Raw genomic sequence first — 16,471 nt, 5'->3', positions numbered from 1 at the left:
ACTGCCAGAACCAGGCCACGATAAAAGCTCCGAGGCATTGAGGGCCAGTGGGAGCAGCCCAGGTTCTGCACCTTCTTTTACTTGTAAGAATCACACAGGAACAAAGGCTATGATCATCTAACATCTTGCACATTCATGTCAGTTTCCTGAATCACAATGCTCAGATCCCAGAGTCACAGATAGTTCATGCCCTGGGTGGGCTCAGAGAAGAAACAAATGCCACCATGTAGCAATGCCCAAGCTTGGCATTTTTATTAACAGTTCAACTAGTCCTTCCAGAAATATTTAGTGAGCTTCTTCTAAGTGCCAGGTGTTATTCTTAGGTGCTGGGGAATAAATAGCTGAATAAAACTCCCCTGCTCCTAGAGAGCTTAGATGGCACAGGCAGGGAGAGGAGGGATATAACAGACAATAAAAATATTATAAGTAAAATAAGCAGATAATATATAATCTGTCAGAAGATGAAAAGTGCTATGGGGAAAACAGAGCAAAGAAGGGAGACTGGACAGGAAGGTGCAGGATGTGGTTGGAGTAGGGCTCCTTAAGAAATCATGGGCAATATCTTATTTTCTGGGCAACTCCTTTTTGCAGGTGCCACAGATCAAATGTCATTGTCATCATCGCCACAATTAAACTGCCATCAATTACAAATGTCAAGGTAATAATGAAGTATCCCAGTTGCCTTGAGTTGTGTTTTAGAAATTGCTTGAAATAAATTGTTTAGGACTTTAAAACCATTTTTGTGATCCAGAAATTTCTGCTATTGAATGTTTTGGTGCAACAGGGTTTAAGGGATGCTCCAAGTGGTCATTCCCACCATTTCTCCTACTCAGATCAAATCTCACAGAAGAAATTCAGCCTGGAATTTGCCTGTACCTTTATTTTTATTTTTTAAATATATAGTTATTGATTTCAGAGAGGAAGGGAGAGGGAGAGATAGAAACATCAATGATGAGAGAGAATCATTGATTGGCTGCCTCCTGCACACCCTCTACTGGGGTTCAAGCCCGAAACCCAGGCATGTACCCTGACCAGGAATTGAACAGTGATCTCCTGGTTTATAAGTCAATGCTCAACCACTGAGCCACACTGGCCAGGATTGCCTATACCTTTAAAGGCTTGATCAGGTCCCTGGCTAGACTTGACTAAGACAAAAGTCAGGTTATATTATGACACACTTTATTCCTATCAATGCATGTTCACATATGTTCTCATTGGTTGTTACAACAAACTCTACAAACTCTGATTATAAGCTCACACCCTGACCCCCTTTAACAAATGTGGGACCTGAAGGTGTAGCCCAGACCAGAGTTCAGGTTCCTTACTTCCTGGGTCTGTACTCACCCCCCTCCACAAACATAAAGGCAGGGTATTTGTATCACTTTAGCCCTTTCAGACAGGCAGACCGAATAAAACATAAGTTGGAGAAAGCCAAGCTTTGGTCTCACCCCAGTTCTCTTCCATGAGACCATCCTGAGTGGTCTTCTCATCAGTTAGATCAAGTCATGTTGCAGTTAAATTGCTCGTTCTCTCGTGTATTAACAAGCTGTGTACTAGAAAGGACACCAAGATTCTGAGGACACCAAGATGAAAGACACTGGCTCTGCCCACAAGGACTGCACAGGGCCTTTAGGGGAGACCGACAAGAGGTAAGTGTGGGGTAAATGCCATAGTGGTGGCCCACAGGGAAGGGGCACCCAGCCCCGCTTCCTGCATGGGGTCAGAGAAAGCTCCCTAGAAGAGGTGAGGTCTAAGAAAAAGCCATAAAAATTAAAGGCATGTTCTAATAGGGGTGCAGTAGAGAGAGCAGGAGGACTGTCAAGACAGCAAGCCCAGGGTTAGACAGCTAAGTGGGGGGCCGATCCAGAAGGGCTTCTAAATAGTCTCAATCTCAACCTACAGGCAACAGGAAGCTCCAGCAAGGTCTTAAGCAAACAGATGACAAGATTAACAAGGTGGTGCTGGTGTGGAGAAAAGAGAGATCTGAGGACAGGCCCAGCTGAGGCAGGGGGAGAGGTCAGGAGGCCTGGACGAAGGCAGTGGCAATGGCAATGAAGGGAGGAGCAGACACTGGAACGGGCCGGAAGCCTGGTTCTGAGCCTGGGCTCTTCAATCATTGGCTAGGGGACCCTGAACTACTCGTAGTTCCTTAATCCCTACCTACTTCACAGGGTTGTTGGAGGATTAAATGGAGTAACCGAGGAGGGAGAAGAGTGCTCTGTGAACCCTACAGCTCGGCATGAGTAGCAGAAACACAGTGCCACTCACTCACCCCTGCACTGTCCCATCATTGCTAGGTGACTTAAAGTGACACTCCCGGGCACGTGAGGTTTCTCTGCTCACTTCACTTCTCTAATAGCTGAGTGGTCTTTGGTAAATCTGGACCTGGCTTTCTTTTCTATAAAACAAGAGAATTGGATTAGATCATCTCTAGGGTCCCTCCAGCTTAAAGTTCTGCAGTTGTGTTGTCTTATTCATCTTATGTCCCAACCTCCACGATAGTAATTATTTGTCACATGAAAAATTACTGAAGGAAGATTTCTCCATCTAAGAAAATACAAACTAAGCTAATAAGTGGCTGACCCTGAAAAAAAGCCTGTGTTCCTTAACTGCCCTGAAGGGTCATATTAACATTCTCTGCTCAAAGACACTTTTTTTTTTTTTATAAAAATTCAAAGGTATTTTCACCCCCAAAAATGTATAACATCTGGGTTCCTAATAGGTTCAATTAACACTGGCCTAGACATTTATCCAAGAAAACAAAAAGATATGTCCACATAAAAACTTGCAAAGGAATGTTAATGCCAGCTTTATTTGCAATAGCCAAAAAATGGAAACAACCTAAAACAATAGGCAAATGGATAAACAAGTTATAATATACCCATAAGATGGAATATAAAGGATCAAACTTTTGATATATAGTATACAAAACACACACACAAAAAACAAACAAACAGATGAACCTTAAAACCACTATGCTGAAAGAAACCCCAAAGAATGGGAGAAAATATTTGGAAATCATATATCTGATAAGGGTCTAGTATCTAGAATTTATAAAGAACTCTTACAGTTTCACAACAAAAAGACAAACAATTTTTAAATGGACAAAAGATCTGAATAGATGTTTTCCAAAGAAGATTGCAAAAGGCCAACAAACACATGAAAGGATGCTCAACGGCACTGGTCATTAGGGAAATACCAAGAAAGCCACAACAAGATACCACTTTATACCAGCTAGGATGGCCATAATTAAAAACAAAGGAAAGTAACAAGTGCTGGCAAGGTTGTGGACCAACTGGAACCCTTCCCATTCGTTGCTGGTGGGAAGGTAAAATGGCACAGCCACTTTGAAAAACAGTTTGCATTTCCTCAATAAATTAAACACAGAGTTACCATGTGACTCAGCAATTTCACTCCAAGACATTCTATACCCAAAAGAATAGAAAACAGATGTCCAAGCAAAAACTTGTACATAAATGTTCAGAGCAGCACTATTCACAATAGTCTAAAGGTAGAAACCCAAATCTATCAATTGATAAATGGTTAAACAAAATGTGGTCTATCTATACAACGGAATATTATTCAGCAATAAAAAGGAATGAGTACTAATATATACTAGGACATAAGTAAACCTTGAAAACATTATGCTAAGTGAAAGAAAGCCTGATACAAAAGGCCACATATTTTATGATTCCACGTATATGAAATGTCCAGGCAAATCCTTAGAGACAAAAATCAGATTAGTGGTTGCCAGGGGGCTGGGGGAAGGTGGGAATGGGGAACATTGCTTAATAGGGACAGGGTTTCCTTTTGGGGTGATGCAATTGTTCTGGCACTAGAGGGTGATAATTGTTGTACAACATTGTGAATGTACTTAAAACTACTGAATTAGACTTTAAAATATTTAAAATGGTAAGTATTATGCTATATGTATCACAATTTTTAGAAATATTACTTCCAAAAAACAAAATCAGTACGCTGAAAGAAGCCAGGACAAAAAAAAATAAGTACATACTGTGATTCCATTTGTATAAAATTCCAGAAAATGCTAACTCATCTACAGTGATAGCAAGCAGATCAGTAGTTGCCTGAGGGGGAAGGGGTTAAGGGAAAGAGAGAAGGATAAATTATAAGAGGCATGAAGAAATTTTCGGGGCTGATAAAAAAAAATATTTATCAAGCTTGATTGTTTGATGGATGCTTTAAACATGCGCAGCTTAGTATATTTCAACTATGCCTCTGTAAATAGACAAAAACATTGTTTAAATTATCATTGGACCTCTAAATTCTCAGACTTCTTAAATGTCTAATCAAAATACACCAAGGAACTTAACTGTAAATTCTTTCACAGGTCAAAAGCAAACAATCCTTTCCTGATTTATGGATTCTATTAAGTCAGGTTTTGGGGGGGGGGGGGTTTACATACCGTGGTTTCTTGAAGCAAAAGAACACCTGTAACAATGTCTGCTAAGACCGTTCAACAAGTACGCCCGGTGGAGGCTGAGCGAGCTTGATGTGGCCATGGTTCAAGTCAGGAATTCTTCTTGCTATTAATAGGAACCTAGGACACTTTAAATCATTGCTGATTCCTGGTTTTCTGAATTGGTTCAGAAACGGTCTGCTAGAACTTGGCAGACACTCACTTTGCAAATCAAACTATCATATCTGTTATTATTTTAGCACATGCTGAGAGGATTATAAGTGTTTATATACTCTCAGTGAGCATCAAATTCAGATCTTGCCTAACATGCCTAACAAGCAGAGTCAGACAGTGAATCGATGCCAGAGTCAGATTTGCTCGTGGAATTTAAATTGGGATATGGATTTCACTTTAAACCAAAAGGCGTGCTTAAATTACAGGAAAAAAAGGGGGGTAGGACCCAAAAAAACGGTTTTAATTGGATTGCTTAGTTTGTCTCATGTTAAATTTTACCTACTTTCAAAGTTATTTCAGCAATTTTTTTTCTATACTTTTTTTTGTAAATGATAGGTTTTCTAGAAATTATTTTGAGGACCCAGATATTTACATAGAAATGATATTTACCTAACATTCTCCCATCCCAGCCCCACCCCATCCGTTCTTTCATAAATACTATTTCTTAGCTTTGTTGGGTCCTTAAAAGTTTGTGACTTGATATACTCATCTGTAAAATGGGGAAAATAACAGCCCTTACCTCAGGATTATGTTGGATTGAATGAATTATACATAAAGTGCTTAGCATAGTAGAGGGCACACAGGAAGCACTCACTGAATGTTCATTGTTATTCACTTTACATTATTGTTCCCTTTTACAGATGAGAACACTGAGGCTCAGGATTAGTGGAGGCAAAGCTGAATCTGGAACACAGAGCTTGGCTGCTCCTGATTCTTTTCACTACTCCACACCACCTTCCCCACCCACACATATTTTCTGCATGAAAATAAAAGCACCAATCTGGAAGAGGCAAAAATAGCTGTGTAACTTAAATCTAGAAAGCATGAATAAACTGGTAGTCACAGACCAGCTCCAGGACTCACCAAGTTTAGGTTCCCGGGCAAGTCATCAGTCATTTTTAAAGTCAGCCTCATATAGTGATTTTGAAAAGGAAAATAAAAGGTTTTGCAAATAGTTTCAATAGGATGCCAAAAAATTGTGTGAGCTAGCAAAAATTACATTAGCATCCACTCACTGCCACCAGCATTAAAAGGGATTTATATTAACTTGGGATGGACATTAAAAAATACTGCAGCTCGTGACAGAATGCCTGCCGTAGAGGTTAAGTAGGAAGTGATTGGCCCGTCAGTTAAGTTCCTATCAAGTCGGGACTAGAAAAATCCAGATATATGCACAGGCTGGTACAATACAACATATTTTCAAGGCTATCAGATTTCAACTATTCATTCTAACATGATATTTAGTTGCCATTTAAGTTCCATATATCTCATCCAAGGGGCTTTTTCAGAATATGGTCAAATTAAAATACAAAACCACTAGATGAAAGTGTGTTGGGAAACAGAATATTCAGGGGGTCTACCTCTCCCAAAGACGACTTACTAATCACAAAGAAAAAGATGTCCGGTTATGACGGAGAGACTGAGTGGTGACCACACTGACCAAAGGAACAAGTCAGTGGAACACGCATCACCTGTTGCATACCGTTCCCAAAATGGTTAATCTGAACTGGTCATGAGGAAATGGCAGACACATCCAGATCATGGCTCATTCTACAAGACAACTAGCCTGGAATCTTCTGTCATGAAGAACAGAAAAAGGCGGGTATACTTGCTAAATTAGAAGAGATACCATAAATAAATGCAAAACCAGGTTGTTGTTTTCAAATAGCTATAGGAGACATTTTTAGAACAATTTGAAAAAGTTAGAAATCTGGTGTTCTTAGAAAAAATGATTTAAGTAAGATTAATTTCCTTAGCTATGATAACAGAATCAGGGTTATACCACTTACTCTCATGCAGCTGGAGGAGTGGAGTGTGATGCTCGGATTGCTTGGCAGGATGGCACAGAGCAGGAGATGTCCTGGGAAGGCCCAGTCTACGGCCACCTACACAAAAACCTACCGGGGGCCTTGGCTGGTATGGCTCAGTTGGTTGGGTGTCCTCCTGTGAACTGAAAGGTTGCGGTTTGATTTGCTGGTCAGGGCACATGCCCAGGTTTCAGGCTCAATCCTGGTAGGGGGTATGCAGGAAGCAGCTGATCTATGTTTCTCTCTCTCCCTCACTTCCTCTCTCACTAAAAATAAACCAACTATTGTTTTTTAAAAAAAAAAACCTACGGGGGGGCGGGGGGGGGGGAGGGATAGGGAGGAGAAAATAACATAGCCAAGGATGCTTTTTGTAATCACCTTGAGGGATCTGAAGAGACTAGAGCCCGTGGTTAAATAGTTTAAGAATGTTCTCCATTTCACTGTCCCCTATTTCCAGGCAGACAAAAGTCTAGCAGAAACGTAATAGACAGAAAGATGAGGATTCCCATCCCAGCCTGACCGCTGCCTTGCTGTGTGACCTTGAACAATTCACTTGATGCTTCTATGATGCTCATTTGCCTTGCGGAGAAATATAGGAGGGCCGGGCTAAAGCAGCTCTCAGCTGCCTTCCAGGCCTAAAATCTAAAATGCTAACGTAATGGGCAGTTGAGTCTTAAAGACAGTACAATACCAATATGAAATGTCTATTCCTATTTTTGTTCTAAAAGAAATGCAGTTTTCTTTTCTCTGATTATAAAGTTAATACTCACTAATGGAAAGAAACAGAAAGTATAAAATTTTTAAAAAGACAAACCACTATAGCTGCACCACCTAGAGTTAGAACCACTGTTAACATCTTTATATTTGTTCTTTAGATGTTCAGGCTTCACAGGCAGCTATATAGACAACCATACACATTAAAAAACAAAACAAAACATGAGATCCCTGTGGGCATGCGATATGTGATTATTTTTAGTTAACAGTATTATATGGTTTATGTCCCATATTAATAAGTATAAGGTAACAGAACTGTCCTAATGGCTGAATAGTACACACTGTTATTATACATGCAAATGATTTATTTTCTCAACTGAGGAACATTTAGGTGACTTTTCATTTTTGCTGCAACAAATATTCTTATGTACATAACTTAAAGTCTATAAATAAGATTTAATCACACAACCCATCTCCCCATTTTATGCAGAAGGCTCTAAAAAAAAAATCTCTTAGAAAGCAAATCAAGCCTCTCCATGTCGCCTGGCAATCAGTGACCCTGTTAGCCTGGGAGGACGCAGGGCCCAAGGAGACCTGTCCTTCGGAGGCTCTGGAAACAACATCTGGTCTCTCCCATTCAAGGAGGCCACGGAGAAACCTGAGGCCCAGCTTTTGGACAACCACGATCTCTCCGCGAAGTGTTTTTCAGGCCGAGAGCTCTGGGCGGCGTCTCTGCAGCCCACACGGCAGACTGACCCTACGTCACGGCTTACCGAGTCCAGTCCGCACGGAGGTCAGGCCCCTAGAAGACACCTGTAGGTCCCGAATTTGTGTTGTTTGTCTTTATTAAATATATATATATTTTTTTTATTGATTTTTTACAGAGAGGAAGAGAGAGGGATAGAGAGTTAGAAAAATCGATCAGCTGCCTCCTGCACACTCCCCACTGAGGATGTGCCTGCAATCAAGGTACATGCCCTTGACCGGAATCAAACCTGGGACCTTTCAGTCCACAGGCCGAGGCTCTATCCACTGAGCCAAACCCGTTAGGGCTGTTGTTTGTCTTTAAAAACAACATCATCACCAAACACACTCCCACCTGCCTGTGTTTAACACAATCCAACTTAGATACGTGACAATTATTGGACCTGTCTCCTGAGTTGAAAACAGAATTCTTTGTGTAAACTCAAGTATTCATTTTAACGTTCGAAAATAACTAACATGCCAAAATAATTGTTTTCACTTTTAAAAATTTCTAGTGATTAGTAGACAATATCAAACGTCCCCCTTCTCACTGACAGTGCCTATTTTTCTGACTTAAAATCATGTCACTGATTCAAATACAATTGGCAAATGTTGGAGAAAGCATTTTAATGGTCTTTGCTGTTTTCATAAGCCATCAATCTCACAAACATGTACCTGGACCCATGGTTAAAATATTGCTGACCCAGTCGCTCAGTGGTTGAACTTCGACCTATGAACCAGAAGGTCATGGTTTGATTCCTAGACGGGCCACATGCCCAGGTTGCAGGCTTGATCCCCAGTGTGGGGCATGCAGGAGGCAGTCAATCAATGATTCTCGCTCATCATTGATGTTTCTCTCTCTCTCTCCCCCTCCTTTCCTCTCTGAAATCAATAAAAATATATGTTTAAAAATAATAATAAAATTTAAAAAAATAAAACTGCTTTGGAGTTTATTTTATCAGATATACAGCAGGAGAGGGGAGGCATACTTCTCTGACAATCACGCAATATTCCTGGAGGTTCCCATAATTTTATTCTTGGAAAAAACTGCCATCGATCATTTCCAATCCCTGGGGAGGCTGGCTATTAGGAAGGTTAATTGGCTTGTTCAGGTCACCCACTCCCAATTCAAGGCTTTCTTGTCCTCTCTGCCCTTTTTTGTCAGAAACCCAATAATTAATTTAGAGCAAAGATGTCCCTTTGACACTTGCCAATATCAGGCAGGTCCTAAATCATCCTATTCAATAATGAATTTTAAATAAACCAAAAGAAGTACCTTTAGAATATATACAACCTTGTCTACTCCTTCAGTGTCATGACACTGGGAGGTCAGGTTGAAGGGCAGATCTATTAAGGGCCAAAAACGAATCTGGGAGAGGATCTACAGACAAGCTGCAAAACTGAAAAGTATTTAAGATGTCCAGACCGCAGTGAGCGGAGGCTTCCAGGTTTGGGCTAGAAGTGGGAAGTGGCAACTGATAACTGATGGGTCTTTACTGTGATCGAGAAAAAGCAGGTGCAAAGTAAGGGCAGCAGCAAATGGCCTCGTGCATCCTTAAAGCAAATACCCACATTAAAAGAAGGGCAAAGTGGCGTGAAAACTGTCTTTATGGGGTGACAACCACCCCCCAACCCATGCGTGACCCTCAGCCTTTTGTTTCTGCACACATGGGAAGATTTATTCAGCGAACCGAGCCACACGTTATTAACACCTCCTCATGCAAGTTGCTTAACGGCTCCCTTTTTGCTCATAAAACACATTCAAAGCAATATGTCCTATCTCCCTGACGGATGTGCTGTCAGTGAGTGGGAAAAGTTGCCTTGTAAACCGTCAAGGGGACTTATTCGTATTTATCTTAGGAACATAGGAAAGAGGAGGATCAATTGACTTGGCTGTAACCCCTGCTGCTGTAAAGACTTTATCACAGCCCGGCCGGCGTGGCTCAATGGTTGAGGTTCGACCTATGAACCAAGGAGGTCATGGTTCGATTCCCAGTCAAGGCACATGCCCAGGTTGTGGGCTCAATCTCCAGTGTGGGGCATGCAGGAGGCAGCTGATCAATGATTCTCTCTCATCATTGATGTTTCTATCTCTCGCTCCCTTTCCCTTCCTCTCTGAAATCAATAAATATATATGTTTTTCAAAAAAGACTTTATCACAGGCCCTGGCTGGTTAGCTCAGTTGTTTAGATCATTGTCCTGATTCACCAAAGTTGCAGGCTCGATTCCCAGTGAGGGCACATATAAGAATCAACCAATAAATGCATAAGCAAGTGGAACAACAAATTGATGTCTGTCTCTTTCTCTCTATCGCTTTCTTCCTCTCTCTCTCTCTCTCTCTCTCTCTCTCTCTCTGTTAAATCAACAAATAAAAAAAAGACTTTATCATATTAGAATACACGTCATCATATCCAAAATACACAGATAAAATATTGGGGGGTGCAAGGGTCCTTCCCTTCCACCTCTTTCTCAAACAGCTGGCAGTGATGACTTGTCCCCAAGCTTGCTGTCTGTCAATGTCCAAGACTGAAACCTTAGTTGGGTGAAATTTAACCGGTGACCACCCACCGAGCCAGGCAAAGTATCAGCCCACCGCCAACACCCCCTTGGCGGTGTTGGAAACCAAATTCACATTCCTGATTCAAAAATGTGCCTATTTAATTAACGTCAGGATTTCCCAGTCTTCTTCCTGGTGGGAACAAGCAGGATCAGGTTTCCAGGATAACACACATATCACCAAGATCTGACCAGGTTCATTACCCAGAAAGTGAAATGCCATAAACTCCTTTCTACAAACCACTAATTGCCGTCTTTGCTCTGACTCTGGAATACGGATCACTTTACATTCTGCAAAACTTTTCAACAGGCTCTTCTAAAACACAGCTACCAGTCACTCACACCAGCTGTGGCTGCGCAGCCACTTGCCCTGTTAAAATACACAAACTCCTATCAGGGAGACCATCCCAAACAAGATAATTACTGTGGCAGGAAATGAAAATCAGATTAAGTGGGATTTTTGTGGCACAGGAAACCCCTTCAGGCTTTTGTCTGGCAGGGGGACCGGCTGATGAGGGGAGAAGGGAGACCTGACCCTGGATTTCTCTTTGGAGTTTTAACTCCGCTATCTCAAGCTGCTTCTTCCATTCTTACTTTCCATGTTCAGTGCAGTCCATTTTAATTCTACCCCTTGATTGGACCCCGGTTCCCAACATGGTGTGGATTCTTGTTTATCAAAGCTGTGGGTGGCACTCCATTAGTTTGTCCATGTGAGGACTAGCTGTTGTGGGCAAGGAAGAAAAATTAGTTTAACTGGAATCAAAAACCTACCAAGCGCAAGAAAAAGAAATCAGAGAGAGAGAGAGAAAAAAAAAAAGAAAGAAACTGGATAATGTGGGATTTCACTGTGAGTCAATCCTGGTGGGGTTTCTTTTCCCCCTGGTGACTATAAGGAAAAACAAAGAGATCCTAACAGATCAGAGTTCACATTCCAACTGGGCTTTTAAAATTATGAATTTGATAAATTGCTCAAGAGGTAGCAAAAGAGTAAGCGATAGAAGAATAAAATGGGTGATAAAATTTTTCCTCTTTTCTTTCCCTATAGCACTGGCACTGGACCAATCCTGTGTACACCATATGTATAGTCATTTACCATGACGAATGGGAATAATGTACTACATTTCATAATACTGATCTCTTTGGACACGTCAGAAAAACTCGTAACTGGATGGCTACACTTACTATCTAAAAATACTTATCACAACAAACCCTCAAGCACAATTTCCTTTTTTTAAAAATAATAATAATAATAAATACCCTTAAGAGACTTTCCAGAGGAGCAAAGGAAGTTTGCAGAATGCTAAGAGCCCACCCTCTCTCCTTCGCTGTTTTGGGTAACCGCTTAATCCTTTCAGATGTTTTCTTCTGCTGGATGCTTGTCTTACGTGCAGTTTAAGATGGTATTTAAAATTGTCAAAATTCCTTCCACAATTGTATCCCTGTTTCCCCTAAAAACGGACTCAAACTGATGTTAGAAACTGGCACAGATGTTAGAAATTCCATCCTTTTTCCAGAAACAGACTATGAGTGAGGTAATATCCCTTTTGGCAAATTCGTATTTCCTCCCTAATTTTGGATGTAATTGTCAGCATGTCCATCAAAGCGGGTGGACAGCACACACAACTCGCCTGCATATCGCTCCCTAAGAGATACGTGGAGATCTTTCCAAATGCGGAATGACTGCAAAAATTCTCTGCAATCAGAGTGACTGCTTGTAATATTTTCTATTCTGAATCAAGGAGAGCACTTAGCTCTGAAAACACAGGCAGCCAAAACACAGTTGGCCAGTGTAACTAACGCCATGCGAAAGATCATAAACTTGAGAAATTAAAGCTGGATTTATATCTCCATAAGTCACAAACACATGCCGGTGACAAGAGCTAGGAAACGCTAACCCAAAACGTTTTCAATTTTTATAATTCATTTCTATTCGTTGCTTATCAAAATAATCTGGAAAGGGGAAAAATAAGTCATCTATACTCAAACTAAATATGCAACCTGATGTCATACATTAGCCAGGAATATTTTGCTGCAAATCAAACAATTTCAGAAAAAATCACCTATGTGGTCACCTCATGGAAGGTGTGTGTGCTTGTGTGGTTAATTTTCACCATGATTTAGTGATACATTTAGTAGTTGCATTTGACAACTGTCTTCAACATTTCACGCGGAATTGAATAGCCCTGCTTTCAATGTGGAGAGAGTTTTAAAACTTATTACCTACGATTTCAATTTCTGATGTTCATCAAGGTTAACAAATAACTTCTTATACACAAGAACTAGGTTTGATTTCAAAGCACAAAATTAAAACGTAAAATACTTTTGAAGATGTGAACGCTTCAAAGATAAATCCTTAAAAAGCATTCACTGAAAACACTCGGCTCAGTGTTATCTTACTTTCTGCTAACACGGAGAATATATCTTAAGCCCTCAAATTATTCTGATTTCCTAAACTCATCCCAAATCTCCTCTCGAAGTATTATGTATACTTCTTTGTTGCCCAAGTGGCTGACATATGCTTTACATTTCATGCAATAATATCTCCACAGCGGCCAACTTAGAGAATGCACATTTAAAACGAAGATCTCACAAGGTATGAGCTATGTGAACCTGAACATCGCTGATAGTCTTTATCGGTAATGCCAATGTTGGCTGGGAGTCCAGGGTTATCAAGAGCAGAAAGGTCATGGACAATTCTTGACGAAAGCCAAGAATGCAGTAATAAGAAAGCGAAATGTCCCCAAGAGGAACAAAAGTACTCCACAGAAATTAACTTTCGGTGCAATCTTCATTAAGTACCGAGACTGGCTTTCAAAAAACAAACACCAAAACCAGTCTCATTATTATTCGTCATAAACCCCAAGTCATCCTTGTAGAGAAAGACCTTGAGAGATAAGTGCACAAATATCATTATTCTTCGTGATACCCCGTGTGTTTATCGACATAAAGGTAATCTACCACAGTTCTCTTAAGGCCAAATACAGTGTACATGAATAGGAACCAATTTTTATTATGATCATGATGATTATTTTACCAAGTCATTGACTTTACCCCAAATTGAAAGCCGTTATTAATGAAAATCAGTAACCCTGGACATTAAGACGTACCGAAACATTAAGAAGTGAAACATTTCTTGTAATCCTTAAACGCTATGCCATATGAAGACTGATATTTTCATCACTGTGAAAGAGGTCCTAGCTTCTCCTCTTATAAATTACATAATAACCTCACTAAAGTAACTAGGAAAAAATACGGGTCCCACAACAAAATTTATTTCATATTTGATCCACAAGAGGAGAATTGCATCCAAAGCTCTAGTTCACAAAATTCCGAATCAAGAGGCCAACAGCTCCTTTCTCGGCTGAGGGCAACTTCCCCACTACACTTTCTCAAAGATGGCTGATGCAAACAGCACCTCATAACTACAGAAAAATGGTTGCTCAGATTAAATTATGCAAACGTAGTTTCAAAATAACATGCTCAAGTTTCAGCGCACTAAAGGTGGACCTGCAAAGCATTTGCCACGTTACGCCTGGTTCCAGCGGAATTTCTGTGGGTACCGAGGGGAGCGCAAACCCCCAAGTCATCCTTATATAGAAAGACCTTGAAAGAGAAGCGCACAAATATCAAATCCCACGGGCACACGCCCTGGCTTGGACCTGGCCCCTGCACTGATCTGTCAAACAAGGCGAGCTGTCAGGCGCTTCTTGAGGTCTCCATCCTCGACTTCTGGCAGGAGGGGCCATCTTTGAAAAGCTCACGCTCATCTTTTCAAAGTAAGATATTCCAGATATGGAATTTTCAAAATGGAGAGGCATTTACAGGGTAAATTATTTATCACAGGAGGTAACTAAAATACACGTTAAATGATCCATTTTCTACAAAATGGCATTTATTTTCGACCTGGCAACATTTCATAATCAGACACCCATCTACAAAGATTTTTCTGTGGGCATAAAACTACTAGTTTTTATTTTTCTAATTAAACGTAAATGGTAGAAAAAATGCAGGGTGATTACAATACTAAAGCAAATTCAATAAATTTAATGTGCAGCCTAATCTTAAGCCACAAAATATTGGCCTGGCAAGAAGCACGTTCGATGTTTTCCGATTAATAATTGGTCAATTAAGTATCTTTCTTTTTTTTTTTAGTAAATGAACTTTAAGTTTTAAACATTTTTTTCCTCTATTGGTTTATAATTATAGTAAAGACTAGAGAGAACATTTAAATAATGATGTACATAAGCTGTCAATCATATTTAGTCTTACTGAAATCTGCAAAACACTAGGAAGGAAATGGCAATATGAAATATTTTCATTTTTATGTAGTTGGAAAGTGGCTAGCAGTTGAAAGTTATATAAAAGTAAGTTAAAGTAAAAAAAGTGTCACACATGGAGCTTTGTATTCTGCTGGTCAAAACAACGGGAACCATTTTGTGCTGAAATATACCAGCGTTCTTTGACGTCAAACTTGCATTTTCACTATCCTTCCCATTACATAAGTCAGTCTGAATCACAACAGTTGAGTACCATTTGCTTCCATGTACATCCCACCCCTGGTTATTTCTCTGACTGCATTTAAGTAAGTTTATGTAACTCAAAGCATCCATGCAGCAGCGCCGAAAAGGCCGCCTGCTCTGCTCCAGAAGGGTGATGTTGCTGTGCTTGTGTGGGCATCTCCAGTTTCCACCAGGCCGCCCAGGCTCTCACCGCGCAGGTTTCGCTCTCCTTCCTAAACTCGTCTTGAGGGCTTCGCTAGAAGCTGCGGGTTTGAAACCCCTCGCAGAGCAAATAGCCTTCAACCAAACCAACGTTCTAGGCCTCACCCTGTGGGATAAAGTCCCAAAAGAAGGAACACCACGTCGCCGCTGCACTGGTAGGTCCCCGCGTGGGCTGAAGGGAGTGTCTGCGGCCCGTGGACCACCCCAACCTGCCCGCGCGCCCGCCGGGGGGCCGGCTGGAAGGGTCACCGCCCGAGGCGCACAGGCCCGAATCGCGAGATGCCAACTTCCCTGGAAACCGGGTGCGCCATTGGGAACTCCTCGCAGGGGCCTTCTTGAAAAGTGTAAACACGTCTCACCGGGCAAAGCAAAACATGTTGTTTACCAGCCCCCGCCACCCTTTGCCCCCGGGGTCACTGGCTGCCTCCAGAGGCGCCGCTAAGAGCGACGTCCTGGTGGCGGCATTTCACTCTCACACGCGCGGCTCTCCATACCTTCCAGCGGCCTCTTGGGACCAGGAAGATGAAATACAGCCTCTGGTCCATGTCCCCCTAATTTGAGCTATTTTAGTTCAAAATAATCCAGTGACATCCCTGAAGAGGAGCAAAGCGGGGTCAAGACAACCAACATTACTTTCCCCGAATAACTAGGCTTCCTGGCCCCCAACCTCACAAGCAGGCAGAGTGACGCCGGCTCTGCAGGGGAAATGGGCAGGAGGACTTCAAAGGCACGGCGGCCCGGCGAAGTTCAGCAGGGACTGGGGAGGGGAAGCCCCGGAAGGGGGTGTCCGGGATGTGCTCCCCAGCGCGCCCCGCTCCCTCCTCTTACTTTTGGATGATCTGGGGTAGGCCGGCTGGGGGCGGAGGCGGCGGCTGCATCCCTCGCGGGCCCGGGGCTGGAGGCGCCGGGGCACCGGGCACGCTGCGGGCATCTCTGTCCGGTTGCTCGGAGCCGCTGGGGTCCGCGTCCTGGCTCATGGCTGTGGCCGGCACCCGGTGAGGCGAGAGCGGTCCCGGCTCGCGGCGAGAGAGCGCACGCGAGGGGCGGCCCCGGGGACACGGGCGCTCACTGGCCGGGGTCCCCGTGCCCAGTCCCCTTGTCCTTCCCGGTGGCGCGGGGAGGAGACGCGAGGGGCGGGGAAGAGGCAGTCCCGGCGGCGCCGCCTCCTCCTCCTCCTCCCGCCGCTCCCGCTCGTCCGACCAGGCCACGCGGAGCTGGGGTCAGGGGGCGTCTCCCGGCCCGCAAGAAGCGCTCGGTGGCCCGGGGCTGCTGGG

At 42.5% G+C, this 16,471-nt stretch overlaps 1 protein-coding gene across 1 annotated transcript in view; it reads right to left on the bottom strand.

The window, feature by feature from the left end:
- RBM20 (RNA binding motif protein 20) overlaps positions 1–16,174 on the bottom strand; it is a 186,678-nt gene extending 170,504 nt beyond the window's left edge. The window contains exon 1 of the mRNA XM_028149669.2: positions 16,026–16,174. Within this exon, the coding sequence (XP_028005470.2) occupies positions 16,026–16,174 (149 nt within the window). The remainder of the gene's footprint in view (positions 1–16,025) is intronic.
- Positions 16,175–16,471: the final 297 nt, after the last annotated feature.

Source organism: Eptesicus fuscus, chromosome 17 (genome assembly GCF_027574615.1).
Source record: "Eptesicus fuscus isolate TK198812 chromosome 17, DD_ASM_mEF_20220401, whole genome shotgun sequence".
In the NCBI taxonomy this organism is placed as follows: domain Eukaryota; kingdom Metazoa; phylum Chordata; class Mammalia; order Chiroptera; family Vespertilionidae; genus Eptesicus; species Eptesicus fuscus.
Note: the sequence above shows the minus strand (reverse complement) of the source record. Positions and strands in the feature narration are given on the sequence as shown.